The sequence below is a fragment of the Leucopleurus acutus genome (assembly GCF_964270905.1).
Source record: "Leucopleurus acutus genome assembly, chromosome: 18".
NCBI classification, from domain to species: domain Eukaryota; kingdom Metazoa; phylum Chordata; class Mammalia; order Artiodactyla; family Delphinidae; genus Leucopleurus; species Leucopleurus acutus.
Window position 1 is genome coordinate 76,434,929 of NC_139160.1, and position 20,385 is coordinate 76,455,313.

At 56.0% G+C, this 20,385-nt stretch overlaps 1 protein-coding gene across 2 annotated transcripts in view; it reads left to right on the forward strand.

Moving 5' to 3' along the window:
* Positions 1–20,385, forward strand: part of COL4A2 (collagen type IV alpha 2 chain) — a 178,544-nt gene that overhangs the window by 146,576 nt on the left and 11,583 nt on the right. For both annotated transcript variants that reach the window (XM_082859482.1, XM_082859481.1), the window contains exons 23-39: positions 1,198–1,270; positions 1,357–1,463; positions 2,509–2,710; positions 3,135–3,194; positions 4,809–4,865; positions 6,562–6,669; positions 7,528–7,749; positions 9,546–9,707; positions 11,623–11,793; positions 12,525–12,668; positions 13,907–14,029; positions 14,254–14,435; positions 15,776–15,839; positions 16,033–16,107; positions 18,465–18,572; positions 19,229–19,336; positions 20,048–20,119. In XM_082859482.1, coding sequence (XP_082715608.1) covers positions 1,198–1,270; positions 1,357–1,463; positions 2,509–2,710; positions 3,135–3,194; positions 4,809–4,865; positions 6,562–6,669; positions 7,528–7,749; positions 9,546–9,707; positions 11,623–11,793; positions 12,525–12,668; positions 13,907–14,029; positions 14,254–14,435; positions 15,776–15,839; positions 16,033–16,107; positions 18,465–18,572; positions 19,229–19,336; positions 20,048–20,119 — 2,038 coding nt within the window. The remainder of the gene's footprint in view (positions 1–1,197; positions 1,271–1,356; positions 1,464–2,508; positions 2,711–3,134; positions 3,195–4,808; positions 4,866–6,561; positions 6,670–7,527; positions 7,750–9,545; positions 9,708–11,622; positions 11,794–12,524; positions 12,669–13,906; positions 14,030–14,253; positions 14,436–15,775; positions 15,840–16,032; positions 16,108–18,464; positions 18,573–19,228; positions 19,337–20,047; positions 20,120–20,385) is intronic.

Genomic DNA, 20,385 nt, shown 5'->3' on the forward strand with positions numbered 1-20,385 from the left:
TCTGAGAAGTCAAATGGATCCCATTTCGTGCACACGGAATCTCTAAAGTCTTCCAGGAGCATGTGCTCTCCCCAGCTGTATCGCGTGCACACCCACAGCACTTGCGTTCAAACATCTCAGGTACCGTGTTTACCTTGCGTTTAATTATGTGTTTATGCATCTGCAGCAGGAATGCCTGAGACAGTTTTTGGTGGTTTAATACCTGTACTAATAGAACCTGGCAGAGTGCTTGAAGTATGGGGGTCGATTAGCATGCATACGTGCATCCGTCCATCGGCCCAGCACCTCCTGGTTGAGCACTGCCTGTGTGTGAGATGCTGTTCTAGTTACTGAGAGAATGTCACCCTTTTCTGCAAAGAACGAAATCAATAAATCAAGTATCTGTGGAATTTTTTAGGAGAAAAGAACTTATAATCACTTGAAACATTCCATTTAATTAAGCCAACACTAAAAGTTCCCGTATTCTTGCGAATACCAGTAACCGAGAGTTGCCCCACACTGGCATATCGCGCACATTAAAATGCCTCCTGAAACGTTCATCTGCTCGTTTCTGTTCATCGAAAGACCTAAACTAGATTTTACACCTTCAAACGTGAGTGTTCCTGCAATGACTTGTCTGTGAAGTATGATTTTTTTGCAACCTTGATTTCAGTTAGGAAGACAAGTTGTCGATTAGATACTCTTGCTGTTCTCAGTATGATCACAAATGTCCATCCTTCGTATTTGGAGGCACATTATTTGCCCGGATTCAACAAAATGGCAGTTAGGGTTAGCAGCCTTAGCTTTTCCAAAGCTAATGAGTTTACGAATCCCTGGGACTTTGTTGACTGCACATTGCGGTTCGGTTGCCCCGGGTGGGCCTGAGCGTCTGCATTCCTCACAAGCCCCCAGGGAGGCTGGTGCTACCCATCTGGGGACCACACTTTGAGTAGCAAGGTTCTTGTTTTCACCGTCCAGCCATGTGTGGCTACTTCCCTTAAGTTTTAACTATTTAAAAGTAAACATTCAGTGTCTCAGTCCCGCTGGCCACGTTCAAGTGCCCCATGGCCATCTGTGATTGGTGGCCAGGGACAGAGATGTGTGGCTCTGGGCTTGATGACAGGTAAGGGCCCTCAGGTTGTATAAACGAAAATCATTGTCTTCTCGGCTGCCCTTAACAGTGTGAAGGAGGAAGAAACCTTGTGTTTGTTTCTACAGGGAACCCCTGGTGGTGTTGGCCCTCCCGGGCCCAAAGGAATGAAGGGAGATTCTCGAACCATCACCACCAAAGGTCAGTCTTGTGGCCAGCAAATCTTAGACCATGCACCCTTCTGTGGCTGCCCTGGGTGAGCAACTCACGCGGCACTCCTCCCCCAGGTGAGCGGGGCCAGCCAGGTGTCCCAGGTGTGCCTGGACTGAAAGGGGACAGCGGCATCCCAGGGCGCGACGGGCTGGATGGATTCCCAGGCCTCCCAGGCTCTCCCGTGAGTACCGCTGGCGGGGCGGGGGGTGGCAGCTCTGCCCTCATCCCCATCAGTCACATGCTTAAACATGTGAGCATCAGAGGTGCTGACACAGCAGGAAATCCTCCCAGTGCAACCTGTTCTCTTTTCGTGGGCAGCAATCATATTTTTTAGGAAACAGTGAGTGAGGCTGGAAGCCAAGCCCTGAGTGAGTATTTAAGAGAAAAAGAGGAAATAAATATTCCTCTTGCCACCACGTAGAACGAGAGCCCCCAGGTCGAATATTCCTAGATGGAAGGTTCTTCTTCTAGGGTCACCTGTAAAATACACAGCTGCATTTTTGCAGCAAACACACACCGGCATTGAAAGAGGGTGTGTGTGATAAGATGCAGAGCCCCCAGCCTCCTTTCTGCGGGGAAAGGTGGGGGTCAGACGGGGAAGGGCGGTTGGCCGTGGAGACTAGACCCCTTCTCCTCCCTCCCTGCCCTCACCCTGCTCTGAGGAGTTCCATGAATAGGACACGGCTGTGCCCGGTGCCTCCCAGCTTCCTGCTCTCCTGGTCCCATCGTCTCTCCTTATTTCTGATGCACTTTCTCGTCCAAACCAAAGACTTCCTTCCCTTCACCACTGCGTTGTCCCTTCTGACTAGGAGATGGGTCACAAACGCTGAATCCTAACAATGAAATAACGTGTTCCTGCCCCCATTTCGCCAAATCTGTGCCTAACCGTTCTCTTGAAGAATTCCCCCGGAGAATGAAGGTCCAGGCAGGGCGCTGGTGGCTTGGAAAGAGAAGAATGCTCAGATTCCTACGCCTTCCAGAACTATCTTCAAGGGTGTTGTCCATGGTCAGATTCCTACGCCTTCCAGAACTATCTTCGAGGGTGTTGTCCATGGTTGTTAGAAAGTCTGTCCTTTACTTCTGTGGCTTGGTGAGACCACGACTGTCAGTTCCTACTCATCTCTGTATCCAGAGCGCAGGATTCAGGGAACGGGGAAAAGTAGCTGGGAAGATGGCTGTCTTTGAGGTTTACGTGTATTGTAAGAGATGAACCAAATTTCTCACAGGGTGATGGCATCAAAGGCCCCTCAGGGGACGCAGGCCACCCAGGACCCCCCGGTACTAAGGGCATTCCAGGAGAAAGGGGCCCCCCAGGATTGGGGCTGCCAGGCCCCAAAGGCGAGCGTGGCTTCCCCGGCGATGCTGGATTACCTGGACCTCCAGGCTTCCCCGGGCCTCCCGGCACCCCCGGCGCTCCAGGACAAATAGGTACGGGGCGGGGGGGGGGGGGGGGGGGTGTCCAGGCTTGCGTCTTTCAAAGTCATGAGACACTGTGTTTCTACACCCGCTGTTCTTAGGCAGTGCGCGAATTCCCCGGGGGCAAGTCACGTGAGATGGTGTCACACCATCGGTTCTCATCACACACGAGCGACACCCGGCCACGGGGTTTTCTGAACCCACTGCAGCTTCCTCTCGCCAGCTGGAATGTGGGGCCTCTCCCTCTAGTGCTGGAGTTACAGAGGCTCAGCACAGAAGTCCAGAAATGGGCCTCTGATGCCCTGCCCGTCCCAGCCTTCCCACCACACACACACACACACACACACACACACACACACACGCACACACACACTGAAAAGCCAGGCACTTTCCGTTATTGCAAAATTGCCTCACTCTGTCACTGTCTCACCCCTAGATTGTGATACGGGTGTGAAAAGGCCCATCGGAGCAGACGGACAGGAGACAGTCCAGCCAGGTACTGTCATGATCGTCGGGCAGCTTTAGAATTCTTGAAAACTCTCAGTTTGTAGAATATATGCTAGAACTGGCGTGATCCCTGCCGTGGGCACAGAGCTGCCGTCAGAAATAGAAACCCTTGTGGACTTGGAGCTGCGCTCCATCTGCCTCAGCTTAGAGCCCAGGGAAGGGCAAGTGTGATGACCTCGTGTCACCAAGTTGTCCCTGCAGTACAAAGCATCTGTTTACAGTATTGGTAAGAACTCAACAGATAAGTCCTTTCACGCCTAAAATATATGTCTCTGTGTGTGTAAAGGGCAGCTGAATTATTAGCTCATTATGCAGGGTGAGGAGTGAGTCCAGATGGGAGAAGAATTTGGTCCAGTGATGAATGGATGCTAGAAGGAACAGGGCCGACGGATAAGGAGAGGGTGCCCAGATGATCCGAGCTCAGGGGAGGGCAGAGGGGAGGGGACGGTCCAAAAGTTGACCCGGCTGCCATCGGACAGGCCAAGTCTCTGGCCAGCGGGGCCTAGAAACCGAGGTGGGAAGCCAGGCAGAGGGATGAGTCCAGGACACAAGGGGATGGGTGCCAGGCCTCGGGCAGGATGTGAAGAGCAGAGCAGAGAGGATGAGTTTTTTGGAGTCAAAGGTGCCAGCAGAACATCTGGACGGAGGCAGCTCACCAGTGGCAGTTGAGGGTCTGGAGTAAGGCGTTTGGGATGAAGGCCAGGGCTTGGAGAAGCAGCATCAGGACCCGTGGGTCCCCCGCACGAGGTGTGGGGATAGATCAGGAGCTCAGGGTGAGGGTGCAGAGCAGGAACGGCAACCCCAGAGCTTCCAGAGAGCTGGCCAGTCTCGAAGGTGCGGGAAGGCCCCTGGGGGTGAGGCTCTGCCAGCTAGAGCCCAGGCCCCCTGAAGACGGCCGGGGTCCTTTCTTTTCATGGCCTCGGCTGTCCGCCTTTGCACCTCGGACCCCTCGTGTGGCAGAGGGGACCACAGCCCCTCTTTGGCCGCTAAGTCGAGCCAAGATAGGAGCCCTGCCGTATCACAGACAGACACACAAAGGGCATCTCGGAGGACTGCTGTGCCTGCAAGCGTGCTCTGTGCAACAGAATACCCCGCGCGGCGTCACCAGCCGGAGGTGGCTGCCACCGGCTTTCGTTTTGCATGACTCACAGCGAAACGAAATTAGCAGAGTTGCCTCTGCTAATTCTGAAAGTAATGGAAGTCCCAAAGGAGAAGTCACAGCATTGCTTTTGAAATTGAAAGCTTCCTCCCTCCCCGGTGGGAATTGCCTTGGGGTCGGGGGCGGGGTGGGGGGGCGCGTTGAGGACACCTGGATGAACTCGGCTGTGTGAGGTATTGCCCTCCAAGAGGGTGGAGCCCTCACTGCCAGCACGGCACCTGTTTTCATCCGACTGGACTTATGTGCCTCCTATATTAATATTCTGATTTCATTATCAAATGAAATTACAGTTACATCAGCATCAAGATTAATGGAATCATTAAATTACTCTGATGGTAAAAAGGCAGCCGGTTTTCACGGCCGGTGCTCTCGACCTTAGCCACGTCCAGAGCTGTGACGATGGGTGTGGACCGTGGCTACAGCTCCCCTGTCCTCTCTTCCCAGGTTGTGTTGGAGGGCCTAAGGGATTGCCGGGCCAGCCGGGCCCCCCCGGCCCCCCAGGTAATGGGAGAGCGCTTCCAGCCTTCCTCCGTGCGTCCGTGTCTTCCTTTCCCCTCTCCGGCTATCTTCCTCTGCCCCCGACCCCGCGTTTCCCTCCCCGCCCCCGCCTGGACATCACAGGATTCTTGGTACCGTACCGCACACTGGCAGCTTCTATAGGAAGCCGACTTCCACGCATCAGTGTAGGAAAGTGAGCGGTGATTGACACCTAGTGAACCCTAGGGTAAGAGAGGCTTCCTGCCATGTGGAAGTCAGCCTCAGCTGCGACACAGACCTGGTGGGCACCCGAGCCTGGCAGAGATGGCAGCGCCCCAAGCCCAGAGAGGAGGCTCAGCTCTGTGCGTTCCTTGTATCCCCGTGTGTCCCAGGGTGTAGAAGAGGATCATGCGGGAGAGGAGTGTTTCTTTCGGGTTTTGACTGAGAGGAAGGCAGACCCACAGGGCTAGGAATGTGTCTGTAGGATCTGGGGGCTGGGCTTTGTCGCCACAGACCATCACCCAGCTGAGGATCCACGTGGACTCAGGAGGGGTTCTGGGTCACAGAGCCCGGTCTGGGGCCGTCCAGGCTCCCCCTCCATGGGGCGGCCTTTCAGAGATGACAGACGGGCTGAGTGACCACAGCTGCCGACGCCCCGATGCCGTGTCAGTCAGCCTAGGATGGCGAGCTCTCAGGCTGCACCGCTGGGCAGAGCTCAGCCCGGGGGGTCTGCCTTCCGATTCGCCCCTCCTCTGACTGGGACGGGGCGGAGAAGACGCCTCCACCACCCACGGAGGGGTCACTCAGACGACCCGGCGTGGACGCCAGAAGCCCGTGTGCGAGTCTAGGTCCACCGCTCGTCAGCTGTGGGCTTTGGGCATCTCACCTGTTCCTTCTGGAACGTAGGTTCCTCGCCTGTATGAGAAGAACAGTGCAGGTGTTCCAGACGCTTCCTAGTTTGCAGATGGTGCCCTGAATACTGCACACGTAACCCTGGAGCTGGGGTCCTGTGTAAAGTACTACAGTGCAAGGCAGCCCCCAAACTGGAAAAGCGCGTTGGCTGACCGTGGGCACCCCGGATCTTGAGAGTGTCGTCCAGGTGCACAGGGGTGACAGGATCTGGGGACAGTGAGGCAGAATGCACAAGTGTCATCTGCACCAAGAAGCAGAGCTGAGGGCCCTGTATTGTCTTGCGAGAGCCGAGCGCATTATCCACGTGGCAGTTCGTGACCCTCCCTGCCCGAGCCCCGGAGGGGTCTGTCCATCGTGGATCCCGGCACAGGCACGAACGCTGCTGTCCCCGAAGGGGTGGCGACTCTTAGGGGGAGGGGCTCAGACTGCAGTGGGACAGTTTTCAGCAGGTGCTGGGGGAGCAGAGCCCGGAATGTACATGCACCGCGTGTGAGGGGAGAGGACTTTCGACGTGTTTTGACAACATGAAGTTAGTGAGATCATCAGGTTAATGAGATCGTGAGGTCGTGATGAGAGCCGAGGTTCGTCGTTTCTGGCGTAGACTGACAGGTGCCCATGTAGACTGACACGCGGTTGCCAGCTGTCAGAGGTGCTGTTTCGGGGCTGACATCCCCCAGCCTCGCCACTTCCCCGTTTCCTAAGAGGCCACGTTAAGTCGGGTGCCGGCCTTGACCCTCTCCTGTTCGTCTCCTGCTGGGGTCGGCCTATGCGGCTCTGACCTGTGTCGTGGTTTCTTTGGGTTGTTTAGGTGCCAAAGGCCTCAGAGGGCTTCCGGGATTATCGGGAACTGACGGAGCACAAGGGCTCAAGGGTCTCCCGGGAGATCCAGGTCCAGAGGGATTCCCAGGACCCCCAGGTGAGTCAGGGTGGGACTCCCGCTCGGCCACGTAGATTCAGGGAAGGACTGTGTGTACCATCAGGCTGCCCCGCCTCGACCATCTTTTAACATTTAGAAACTGTTTCGACAAATGCTTGATGACAACTTTTGCTCTTGTCCTTGGGAAATTAAAAAACGTCGCCGTTTTCCTCACTGAAGTTGTGCTGGAATTTTGCAGAAGAAACTTACAGATCTTGCAGGAAAAAAGAGATAGGTGCACAGAGAGATTTCTCTCTAGTGGGTATGAAACCTTCTAAGGGTACATAAGTTCATCCTCTTCTGAGCCCCCAGCACCAGTTCCCGATCGCGGATCGCTCACCAGATACGACGCAGAGAGCACCTGTGTTTGGCCTCACGGCGTTGCCTGCCCACTCTGCAGCTCGCAGCTTGTCCGAGTCAGCAGTTCAAACCATTTCCTCGACAGTTGCCACAGCAAAGCATCATGGAAGCCACTTAGTGGCTAAAAGAACTTAAACGTTTGAGCTGTACATGGAGGGAAATGAACATGTTTCTGGTAATGAATTGTGAGCAGAAGTTGGGAGTACCTGCGTGGGTGTCCGTGTGCCCCAGCCCACGACTCAGTGGCCGCAAACACAGGTGTCCCTTTGTGATCACGGCTCAGACGGTGTGCGGGAGCATGGCTGTGTTACTTGGTGTGCAGAGGCCCAGGCACTGGGGAATCGTATCATCTAAACAAAACCGTAGACGGTTTCACTAAGTCCACACAAGCCAAACATCCTCCTGCAGGATCCCGGCCACGTGTTCTCTTTCTGGTGCCTCGCTTAGATGTCAGGATGCAGACCTCTCGTTATAGGGACGCCCTGTGTTTCCTTTCAGGCTTCGTGGGGCCTCGAGGAGTCAAAGGTGCAGTAGGCCGCCCTGGCCTGGATGGACTCCCGGGTCCCTCCGGCCTACCGGGGCCAGTCGGGCCTCCGGGAGACAGGGGCCTCCCTGGAGAAGTCTTGGGGGCCCAGCCCGGGCCTCGGGGAGACACCGGACTGCCTGGACGCTCTGGGCTGAAGGGCCCCCCGGGAGAGAGAGGCCCTCCTGGATTCCGGGGTAAGTCACAGGGGCAGGGGGGCAGGGGCAGAAATCTCTGCTGGGGTTGGGTGAGAAGCCCAGGGCTGCATGCAGGACGCTGTGAGTCCTGCTTCTTCTCCCCCTTAGTTCCAACGTTTCTTTAGAAGGTTTCAGAACAGGGTCGTCATGCTGTGTACAGGCCATCTTAGCTCTTCTGCGAGTACAGATTAGCCGACGTGCTCTCTTCCCAAGTTGGGTGGGGCTCAGCTTAGGGTCCTCCCTGCTGCTTTCAGCAGAATGTGTGCGGTTCTGCGAAGAAGACAGGAGCTGGCCATGCCCGTTGAGGGGTTGGGAGGGAGACAGAGATGAACTGGAACGCAGCTCAATCTGTGGGTGTAAAACTGATGGGTTTAAAAAAATGTAACGTTCACAACGTCATCGAAGCATGTTTAGCAAAGCGGGAAGATGCCTCTTGTCTGGTGAGTGAACAAGGCATCCAAGGCTTTGCGTACCCAGTTCATGCAGAACGGGCCCTGAGAACCCAGAATGCCTGGCTTTCATGCGATTGTGTTGCTGGAATGGGTGGGGTGACCACCAGGCCATTTGGGGTCCCCGTCAGAGAAGCATCAGCTGTTATGTATTGACTGTGCTGTCATCAGCCCAGCGCCCAAGCCCAGGCAGACAGGGGCTCCCTGTGTGGTGCAAGAGGTGACACTCCCCAACCCCAGCCGTCAAACCAGTAGGCGTCCTTCACGTGAGACACTGAGGGATGAGCCCGGTTCTCGACGGGCAGCTGGACGCCCCACCCTCAGGAGCACGTGCCCGCCAGTCTCTTCTGCGATCCGACTGTAGAAACTGCCCGAGCTCTTTTACAGAAGGCTGCTTGTGGTAGATGTTTGAAGTGTAGCTGTTTCCCACAGACTTCAGAGAGTCTGAGCATAACGACACCAAACGGCAGCAGAGGAACTTCCGAGCCTGTGCGGCTTTCCCATGTTCAGCGTCACCTTGATGACCTGCCCTTTGGGAGAACTTTGTGTCCGCAAAAGCTCTGACTTCCAAAGCATCGGTTTTGGGAAACTGTATCCATGTCTATTCAGCCGCCCCTGTCAGGAGCAGTGGGCAGACCTGGATGTTACTTACATAGCCATTTAACGTGCTTGTAAAGGGCATTTTATTTTTTTATATAAATTTTATTTATTTAATCATTTATTTTTATTTTTGGCTGCATTGGGTCTTCATTGCTGCGCACGGGCTTTCTCTAGTTGCGGTGAGCGGGGGCTACTCTTCGTTGCAGTGCGCGGGCTTCTCATTGCAGTGGCTTCTCTTGTTGCGGAGCATGGGCTCTAGGCATGTGGGCTTCAGGAGTTGTGGCTCGCAGGCTCAGTAGTTGTGGCGCACGGCCTGAGTTGCTCCACGGCATGTGGGATCTTCCCGGACCAGGGCTCGAACCCATATCCCCTGCACTGGCAGGCGGATCCTTAACCACTGCACCACCAGGGAAGCCCCAAGAGTATTTTAACATTGTGGCAAAATGCTCAAAATGTAATGTCAAGTGAAAAACCCTAGATTAAAACTGCACTTAAAAGGAGGTGTCAGTTCTGCAAATATCTGCTTCTAGGTATAGTTACGGGATCAGAAAAGAGGCCAGCAGGACATATAACAAGATGTTAGTAACTGTCTCGGGGTGAGAGCATGAGTTACTTCGATCTTGTCATTTATACAGACTTCCTACCACCTGGAAAACCTGTTTTTATAGAACAGGTCTGAGGAGACAGCTGTTGTTTGCAATGAACTGCATGGGGTTGACCTCACGGCTCTTGTCTCCATTCCTGCAGGAAGCCAGGGGATGCCGGGAATGCCGGGCCCGAAGGGTCAGCAGGGCTTCCCAGGACCTTCGGGCCAGCCGGGACTGCCCGGGCCACCAGGACAGCATGGCTACCCTGGAGCTCCTGGCCGGGAAGGGCCCTTGGGGCCGCCGGGCACCCCAGGTTTTGGAGGTAAGGATCCACCCTCCCATCAAGGAGTCAGGGCCTCACTGACAACAGAACCAGCACTGACCCCTTGGGGAATTCTCAGCTGTGCTCCAAGGCACCCCCCTCACAAGAGCCGCAGGGGTTCGGAAAGTACCGCACATGGCATGGCTTAGAAGACAGGAATTTATTCTCTCACGGTCTGGAGGCTGGAAGTCCAAGATCAGGGTGTCCATAGGGCTGGTTTCTCCTGAGGCCTCTCTCCTTGGCGTGTAGACGGCCGTCTTCTCCCTGTGTCCTCACAGGGTCACCCCTCTGTGCGTGTCTGCATCCTAGTCTCTCTTTTGATAAGGACAACTGTCACAGTGGGGTGGGACCCACTCTCATGACCTCATTTAACTAACTTCAATCACCTCTTTAAAGGCCCAGCTTTACAGTCACATTCCAAGGTACTGGGGTTAGGATGTCAACGTTTGCATTCTGCAGGGACACAGTTCAGCCCCAGACAGGTTCAGGACATGTATTTCATCAAACAGCCTGAGAAGTCTGCCCTTCCTTTGCACCTGTTGTGTATATTAGGGTTCTAGGTAAGATTTCATTAGGAAAACAGAATTCCCACTGCAAAAGTTCAAAATCTGCCCTGCTTTGAAGAGGCAATGTGATTTGTTTCCTGAATGTGAAAAATTTGGAGAAGAAAGGAAAAACCCTCCTTCAGGAAAACCATGGGGCGAGGTGGGCGGGAGCAGGAAAGCACAGACACGAAACTGTAGACGTTTGCTCAGTGGAGCCCTTGCAGGGGGACCGAGCGCATCACAGAGCGGCTGGGAGGGGCCCAGACGTCCATGAGGCAACGTCCAGGGTGACCCTCGTCTGTCGTTTGCCATAATCAGGTGACGGCTCTGTCCAGGACCGTAGCCGGTCCACACAAGGCACTGCCGTGCCCCACACAGGTCAGACATAAGCCAGATGCGTCCCCCAGGAGTGGCCTCGACCGCGTCCAGAACCTGGGGGCTCCACTCAGGTGGAGTGACACTGTGCCGCCCACTGGTTTCACCGTAACGGGAACCCTGGGCAGCGGGTTTGGGCCATCTGTACCAGTGTTCGCAAGGCCTTGCCTGCTCTCAAGCGTGGAGCACAGCATGGTGTGTACAGAATCCATGCCAGAGCCCTACCTGATGGAGCCCACGGTTTGGGAGGGGATGGAATTACCCACGGGAAAGCTTGCATTTGGCCGGGGCGAGCAGCAGGGTGACCAGACCGCAGGGCCCCGCGTTTCAGACCGCAGGGGAGCTGTGGGCTGGAACAGCCTTGGGAGGAGGGGACGGGAGGGGCCGGGCGTGGAGGACGGGCCCTTCCTAGGAGGGACAGCCCCAGGAGACCGGCCGGGGGAGAGCGCATCATCTGAGGAGGGGGTGGGAGCCTAGACAGGGACATGGGGCCGGCGTTCAGAAGGCGTTGAATGCCAGCTAAGGGTGAGGGAGCCGTTGGGGGGTTTTAACAGAGGGGCTGAGCTTTGTTGGGGAGGCTGGGGAAGGGCGGGCCGGCAGCTGCTGACACCCTAACGAGATGAGGACGGCAGGTGTCGCAGGACCTCCCCTAGAACCTAACCCCAGCGGTGTCAGGAGGGCTGCCAGCCACGAGTAACTCCAGCCGTTCCAGCTCCGTGGCTTTGCGCCCGAGCGGAGAAAGTCTCATGTGACTCGTGTCCCACGGGCTGGCCGCCGGCTGCCGGAGAAGGACCTCTTTAGAAAGGCCAGCCTGCGGCGTGCTGCACGCTCGAGTCACACCTTCAGACTCCCTCTGTGGTTACACTTTCCCATTGTCCTTCCAAGATGTTTTTCTTAGCAAAAGTTATTGTTATCGATGTCTCAGAAGTATCGTAGAGGTGTTTTCTCTGTGCGGTTTTTTCATCTTGTTTTATCTTCCTTCCCCTTCCTGACAGGTCTGCCTGGAGACAGAGGGGAGCCAGGTGACACAGGCGTCCCTGGCCCCGTGGGCATGAAGGGCGTCTCCGGGGATAGAGGTGACCCTGGCTGGCAGGGTGAGAGAGGTCATCCCGGAAGCCCTGGATTCAAAGGAGTGGCCGGGATGCCTGGTGCCCCGGGCCCCAAAGGTGACTGCAGAACACGACCAGGGACCTAGCCTGTGGGGCGCGGGGGGGACAGCTCTGCGGGAGGGCGCAGCCTCGCAGCCCCAGGCTGCGTCGGGCCCTGGGGACCTGGTGATGTTGCCCAGGCTGGCTGTGACCGCTGTGCCCCCAAATGCCAGTTTATTAACTTCCCACGAGAGAGGGACTGTCTGAAGAGCGGGACTTGCTATCTGCCAGGGGGGCGGTCTGTGGACAGGCCCCCGGGAGTCGGGATTCAGATCCGGAGGCCGGGTGGTGAACGGAAACCGAAACAAAGGGAAGTGCTTGGTCCCCAGCGTAGGGTTCCCTGCTCGCGTGTGAGCCTAGTCCCCCCGCAGGTGGGGCTCTCTGGCCCTTGACTGCAGCTGGAGACACCGTGGTGCCTTCTCCAGGGCCCTTTGCCAGGTTTCCACGCTGGGTGCAGTGTCAACTTCACACCAAGTCTCAGGGCCCCTTTCCAACTGGTGGAACGACCACGGACCCCGTGACTTCCAGTTTCCCCCTGTCTGTCCGCCTGCATTGACCTTAGGTCTTGTCCCCGGTGGCAGACGGGCTGACTCTGCCCCTCAGGCAGCAGACCAGTCCCTTAGCAATGCTGTCCCGAAAATCCTACCGACGTTAAGAATCTTAGCATCTCCTCACACACGGCGCAAGTGGGGCTGTCACCGTGGCAATTAGCCCCGCCTAACCCAGCGCTTTTCTCATTCCCTCTGCAGGAGTTAAGGGTTCTCCCGGGATGGACGGCTTCCAAGGCTTGCTCGGGCTCAAGGGGAGATCCGGGCTTCCGGGAAACAAAGGAGAGACTGGATTTTTTGGAGTCCCCGGGCTGAAGGGCCTGGCTGGCGAGCCCGGTGTGAAAGGTACGTCACCTCTCGGCCAGGTTGAGACTCACTTTCACGGCAGCCTGACACTGCCTAGAACAATGTTCCGGCAACCCAAACACTAGACACTATTAAAAGAGAAGCCAACTCAGGAACTGGAGGGCTTCCTCCTTGCTTCAATACGCTGGCCGTGTATAAGAAGGGAGTGACGCTAACCGAAGGGAACTTGAGAACGGAAATGACGCAGCATTAAGAACCAAAAACATCCTAAGAAACCTATCCCACCATGAGTATTCCATGGTGAACACGAGGAAGTGAGGCCAGGGGAGAAGCGGAAGCGGAAGTCTGAAGGACAGAGCACCTTTGGCAACAGAGGGACACGGTAGTCCAGGTAGACGGCTATACCCCGTGCAAAGAGACGGTGACCCCCAGAAGCGAGCCTGGTCCAAGCCCTGGCCTGGGTGGGCAACCCAAGACCCCAGGTGGGAGATTCAGGAAGGGTGTTCCCAACGACCCACAGTTTTCCATGACATTTGTTCAGACACCCTTATTCTCAAAGTATCACCATGGTCTCTAAAACAACTGAATTAGTAATAACGAACGTTGATGGGGATGTAAAGACATGGGAACCCTCAGACCCTGCTGGAGGGAACATCGAGTGGTGCCGCCAGGGTGGAAAATGTTGGCGGTTTCTTAGAAAGAAAAGCACAGAATTACCCGGAAAATCCACTCCTGGGTGTGCGCCCAGAAGAACTGAAAACTGACATCCACACAGAAACTCATACACAGATTTCGTAGCAGCATGGTTCATTATAGCCCGAATAGAAACAACCCAGATATCCATCACGGATAAACAAGATGGGGCATAGCCATGTAAAGGAGTACTAGGCAGCAATGAAAAAGAATTAGGCTCTGACACGTGCTACGACACGGATGAAACTTGAAAACATTGTGCCGCATACTATCTGCTTCCGTGTGCATGAAATGTCCAGAACAGACCTGTCTGCAGAGACAGAAAGTGGGTTAGTGGTTTCTGTTGCTGGGGAAGGGGAGACAGAGGGGGTGACCGCTGACGGGCACAGGGTTCTTTGGGGTGATGAACATGTTCTGAAGTCAGTAGTGGTCCCTCCAGCCAAGGCATTCTGTGCCCCCCTCCCTCGAGGAGAGAAGGGTGGAGGAAGACGGGTGTTCCCATCACCTGGACTCCCAGCTCGCAGCCTTGGGGGAGCTGTGCCACCCACAGGTCAAGGGAGTGACTGCATTCTGTTTCCTTCTAGGCAGCCGAGGGGACCCCGGCCCCCCCGGACCACCTCCCATCATCCTGCCAGGAATGAAAGACATCAAAGGAGAGAAAGGAGATGAAGGCCCCATGGGACTGAAAGGATACCTGGGCTTGAAAGGTGAGGCCCCGCCTGACCTCAGAGCCGGTGGCCTGGGGTCCCCTGCCTACCCCAGCCCCTCGCAGTGTGCAAGAGTAGCAGAGACGCCCCAGCCCAGGCCAGCTTCCTGTGCTGCAGCCCTCTTGACACCCTGACGTCCGCACCAGGGGCTGGCGGGTGGTTCTCGGGGGCCCGGGGGGGTGGAGCAGGGTCCCCCCAGAACTTCACACTCAGTCTCCCTGCAGGCCTTCCCGGAATGCCAGGGATCCCCGGGCTGTCGGGAGTCCCTGGGCTGCCGGGGAAACCAGGCTACGTCAAAGGAGTCAAAGGAGATACCGGATTCCCCGGCGTGCCCGGGTCACCAGGATTCCCCGGCGTGCCCGGCTCCCCCGGAATCTCAGGGTTTCCGGGCTTCACAGGCAGTAGGGTAAGTGGGCATCTTCTGTGAGTTCCTCTCTCCGTGGCCTGCTGGCCGAGCACTGCGGTCCACGGTCCCTAGGGGACAAGACTCAGTTCTGCCACTTACGGGCTGAACGCCCCTGGGCAAGTCACTGAACCTCTCTGTGCCTCAACGTCCTCGTCTCTCTAATGGGCAGTAACAGTACCCACCTCACAGGCTGCCATGAGGCTTGAAAGAGCTCTTGAGATGGTACCCAACACGTTTGCCCGGGTAAGCCTGGCAGAGGGTAGGGCATAGTCAGCCATGATTATTACTACCACTGTCACGACCATGGTCTGTGTCATTGATGTTATTTATTTCAATGAAACTGCCGTCATTACTGCTTTACAGTTTAATAAGAACAGGTGTGCGAACCAGCTTCTGCACTGAAAAACTGCAGGACTTTTTTACAAAATGATGACATCACAAACCTTGAGAGTTGGTTTTAGCAGAACAGCTGGATACGCTGACCCTTCAAAATTGCAAACTTCACCAAGTCAGACAGAGAAAGAGAAATATCATATGATATCCATTATATGCGGAAACTAAAAAGAAATGATGAACTTACTTACAAAACAGAAGCAGACTCACAGACTTAGAGAACGGACTTATGGTTCCTGGGGGGAAGGGTTGGGGGGAGGAATAGTCAGGGAGTTTGGGATTGACATGTCCACACTGCTATATTTAAAATGGATAGCCAGCAAGGACCTACTGTATAGCACAGGGAACTCTGCTCAACGTTATGTGGCAGCCTGGATGGGAGGGGAGTTTGGGGGAGAAAGGATGCATGTACACGTATGGCTGAGTCACTTCACTGTGCACCTGAATCTGTCACAGCATCAGGGTTTTTTAATAAATTTATTTATTTGTTTGTTTGTTTTTGGCTGCATTGGGTCTTCGTTAATGCGCGCGGGCTTTCTCTAGTTGCGGTGAGCAGGGGCTACTCTTCATTGCGGTGCGTGGGCTTTTCATTGCGGTGGCTTCTCTTGTTGAGGAGCACGGGCTCTAGGCGCACGGGCTCAGTAGTTGTGGCACGTGGGCTCAGTAGTTGTAGCATGCGGGCTCAGTAGTTGTGGCTCACGGGCTCTAGAGCACAGGCTCAGTAGTTGCGGCGCACGGGCTTAGTTGCTCTGTGGCATGCGGGATCTTCCGAGACCAGGGATCGAACCCGTGTCCCCTGCATTCTTAACCACTGCGCCACCAGGGAAACCCCTGTCACAGCATTGTTCATTGGCTGTACTCCAATATAAAACAAAAAGTTTTTTTAAAAAAATTACAAACTTCACGAACGGCCATGGAAGATGGTTTCATGTTTGGCTTTGCTCCAGGGCGACAAGGGAGCTCCGGGGAGAGTAGGCCTTCACGGCGAGATCGGCCCCATCGGTGACTTCGGTGAGTGTTGCTGGGACGGTGAAAACAGGGCATCCCCGATCCAGGGCATCCCGGGCAGTGTGGGGACGTCAGGCCTGTGGGTGCTGTTAGATATTTTGAAGCAGATTATTCTTATTAGGAAGGTAGTGTCATAGAAGTTGCTAAACTAACCACAAGAAGACCTGACTTCAGCCATCTTTTTTGCACCTAACAGGTGATATTGGAAACACTATAGACCTTCCAGGAAGTCCAGGCCTGAAGGGGGAAGGAGGCACCGCTGGAGCACCAGGTACCCGAGCGATTCTCCACCCCTTCATCTTCCGCAGCCTTGCCCCCTGGTCTGTCGTCACTCATGCTTGCCGACCGTAGCATTACTTAGTGAGCCCACGGTCACGATGTAGGGATGGTTTGAGGCCCTTAAGCCCGACGTGTAAGGAGGACTGGAATTTGTAATTAAATTGAGCCTGAAGACGTCAGGAAACCTTTCTCTCCCTGAGAGGGAAGATGGAGAGAATCAACATTCAGTGGATGGGAGGAGCTGCAGCCTCTAAAATGTACCACACGTGCCTGTTCTGTTGGGACACATCCTAGGGCGCGAAGCAAGTGACACAGTGACCAGAGCCCTTGCAAACTGTGAAAGGGGAGTGGAAGTCAGACCTCTCTACTGTGTAAGACAAGGGGCGGCCCCCCAGCCCTGTGTACGTCAGGGGGTGTCACGTGGCATGGCAGCTCACGCCCCCTTCTCTGAGCATCACTGAAGTTCAAGGTCAAAATTCCTGCTTGTGTCATATCCCATGGGACTTGGAATAGATGCCTCCTTCCTGGGATTTTAGCTTGGGAGACCCCACAGGTCTGCCTAGGGATGGCTCGGGTTGGGGGAAAGAGTCTGTCCGTGTGTTCGGCCAACAAGGAGGGCGCTGAGCTTTACTGAGAGAACGCGCCAGAATGGAAAGGGGCATTCAGTCTAGCTTGGGAGTGGAGGGCCGTCACTTAGGAACAGGTAACCTCACCTATGAACTCCTCTGCGCTCCCTGTAGATCTACAGTTTGGTCTCCCGACGGCTTTATTCCCAGACACAAGGGTACCTTAGGCTGGCTGGATCTCCCATCCTAAATAATTACTTTGGCAGTTTGGTTTATAAAAGCAGAGATGTGAGACCATCTTTGCCACATATGTCACTAACAACGGCCTCGTTTGTTCAATTGAAAATGTGTGTGAAGAGAAGCTGCCCCACCCCAGGAAGTATGGTTGCTCCCCCTTGAACGTTTAGCTTTTAGTTAAACTGAAGCCCAGGAAGTGGAGTCTCCCACTGTGTCCATCCCCAGGGGACTGTATCCTAGGCGCAGAGGGGCGGTGTCAGTTGTCAGCATCCTCGGGGGTGCTCCGTTCGCCCGAAGACAAGTGCGGTGTAAGAAGTGGGCTCGGCCACAGCGCTTGCCCCTGCAGCGTGGGCGGGAGGGGCCCAGGGGCCCTGGGCAGGTGGCCTGCCAGTGGGAGGGCCCCGGGGACCGGGGGCTCTGGCCTGGTCCCTCCTCGGAGGATGAGAGACAGGCTGCACTGGACTCTGGGTCCAGGTGGAGGTGGTGGAGACCGTTTATGGAAGAAATAGGTAAATAGGGGTTTGGAGCAGATTTTAAAACACTAACGTAATCCATAGAAAACAAGCAGAACGTCTTAGGTGGTTTTCTTCAAGACCACGAGAACGTCGACAGTAGTTGTTCTGAGAAGAGCCTCAGAGATTTCAGGAGACACTGGCGAAAGTGACTGTGTAGAATCGGGGTGGTCTGAAGTTTCCAGAATCTTCCAGCGTCCCAGAAACACCAAAACCTGCGGCACAGAACAGTGTCACTGACGGGAAGGCAGCGCTACTCTAAGTCCACCCAATGAGCAGGGAAGCACCTGAGGGGCTCGTCTAAAAGGCAGATTCCGGACCTGACCCAGACCTGAGGGGCTCAGACATCTCATGTTTTGACTAACCCCCCGGATTCCCCGGCACAGCACCCGTTAGAAACCACTCACATAAGGGCTCAGGTGAGGGGTCTGTTGCCGCTTAACAAGGTGCCCAGAATGTGGCGGCTTAGAGCACCCACCGCTGCTGTTATCTGACAGTTCCTGAGGCCAGGAATTCGGAAACAGGGTGGTTCTCGTGAGATTCTGGTCATGAGGTCGGGCGGGCTGCCTCATCTGAAGGCTAGACTGGGCCGGACCATCCACGTCCAAGGCGGCTCTCGGCGGGCGGCCTCAATTCCCCCCCGTGAGCTCGAGTGTCCTCACGACGTGGCAGCTGGCTTCCTCCAGAGCGGGGACAGAGTGAAAGCAGGGATGATCTGTAGGAGCTGGGCTCGAGGTGGCACCGTGGCACGTCCACGGTGTCCTGGTGTTCACGCAGTTCAGCCCTACTCGGTGTGGGTGGAGCTCACAAGGGTGCGAATGCCAGGACGCAGACCGCTGGGTGCCAGCCTGGAGGCTGCGGACCACAGGCTCAGAGCAGGGAATTAGGTAGAAATTTAGTTGAGGAAGGCGCCGTCTAGATTTCCACCCCCACCCCCAATTGGAAGCACCAGTGCGAAGGCAGCATCCTTTACCTGGTGCCCCCTTGAACCCGACGAGCCTTAAGCCCCAGTGACACGACGGCTGTGGTTACAGGTCTAAAGGGATTCTTCGGAGAGAAAGGATCAGAGGGTGATGTCGGCTTCCCTGGGATCACCGGCCTGGCAGGAGTCCAGGGCCCTCCTGGACTTAAAGGGCAAACAGGTAAAATCCCAGGCCACACCACCTTCCCCCAGCCTGCCCTCCCTGGGCCCGGCTGGACGGTGCGGTGGCCAGTGAGGCCGAGTGCGGCCAGGCCCAAAACGAGGGCGGCCGGTTCTGCCCGTCTGCTTTTCCCCGCGGTCGCAGGCGAAGCAGCTCCCTCCCGCCTGCCCCTCCCTAGGTCCAGCCCAGCCCAGCTGTGGCGGAGGCACGGGGCTGACGGCCGTGTCTGTGCGGCCACCGTCTGTCTCTCTGTACATGTTTAGACAGTTCCTGTGACGGCTGCCTTTCGTGCGTTTCAACTGCAGAATTCACGGGGGATCCCGAGTTACACGAGTGAATTCGTTTTGTGCTTTTTTCTTGCTGCCGTTTTGCTCGCTGTTGCCCGGGATCTGTGAACACAGACAGGCTGATCCTCAAGGGGTCTCTGGGTTCTCCCCAGGCTTCTATGTGCACGATGGAATGAGATTACGAATACACAAGCTGTTCTGTTTGGCCAGGCTGCGCTAACCCTGCTGAACTTGAATGCAGGGTCCAGGGCTACGTGGAAGGGAAGCTGGTTCTTTCCCGCAAAGTCCCTCCCCGAGGCAGGACCCGAGCTGGAGGCCACGAGGCCTCGGGGTTCCTGTGTCCCCCTGAAGGATGTGTCTGTCCCCCAGGCTTTCCAGGACTGACAGGGCTGCAGGGGCCTCAGGGAGAGCCGGGACGGGCGGGAGTGCCCGGCACCAAAGGAGACTACGGCTGGCCGGGGAGCCCAGGCCTACCAGGTAAGACCCCTCCCCTCTCTGCAGACACGAAGCAATGGCAACCTGCAAAGAGGCGTTTACTCCCCAGAACGATGAACAGAAACCTGCCGGGAGACCTCAGGGTGACTCTCAGTCAGCACCTGGGCGGTGCAGAGGCGGGACAGAGGGACAGATGCAAGGGTCCCCACTGAGCGAGGTCTGGTGCAGCCCTTGGGGGGCTTGGGGAGTTACTCGGCCCGGCCTTGACAGGCCTGGGTCAGGGGACAGGCCCTTGGACACTCTCCTGTCCAGAGTTTAGGGGGGCGCACCCCGACTCCACATTCACTGCCCGCATCACAGGAAGAACTGTCGCCTGCTTCCCAAGTCCCACTTTAGGCTGGTCCTCGGAAATCCAGGAGGGATGGAAATGATACCAGCCTGTTGGTTCCAAGCACCGTTTTTATACGTACGGTGACTCACGGATCAGGAAAAGAAACACACAGCACTGCCCAGTCCCCTTCTGGCTGTAACGAGTCTGTAAAAAGTTTCCATGAAAACAATTTTTAGGTTAATGGTTCTCCTGGGTGACACGGAAGTGACTGATGTACATGTCACAGTATTTGCTGTACTTCCGGTTTGCCCAGCTTTCGAACACACTGGATGGGCGACCGTATCACAGCAGAAAAAAGCATCTGGTTATGTTAAGGGTCTCCCTCTGCTCCGCCATGGAATAACCACGAGGGTCCTCCACAGGTCTGCCCGGCCTCCGCGGCATCGGCGGATTACACGGCTTGCCAGGCACCAAAGGCTTCCCAGGATCCCCAGGTACCAGATGGCAGTGGGGCAAGGGACCGGGTGGGCCATCAGGGACTTGGACGGGGGTCGGGGAGCTCAGGGAGCAGGGCGGGCTCTGTCCCTGAGGCCACGGGGACTCAGTCCCGTCTGGCTCCTCCCCCAAAACGCTGCAGACGGGGGGCCCAACCAACAGGGAGTTAGTTACTCCTCCCAGGTCTGGAGGCTTGGGGTGGGTGCCATTGCGGCAGAGTCCGGGTGAGGACCCTCTTCCCGGCTTCTCGCTGTGTCCGCACGCG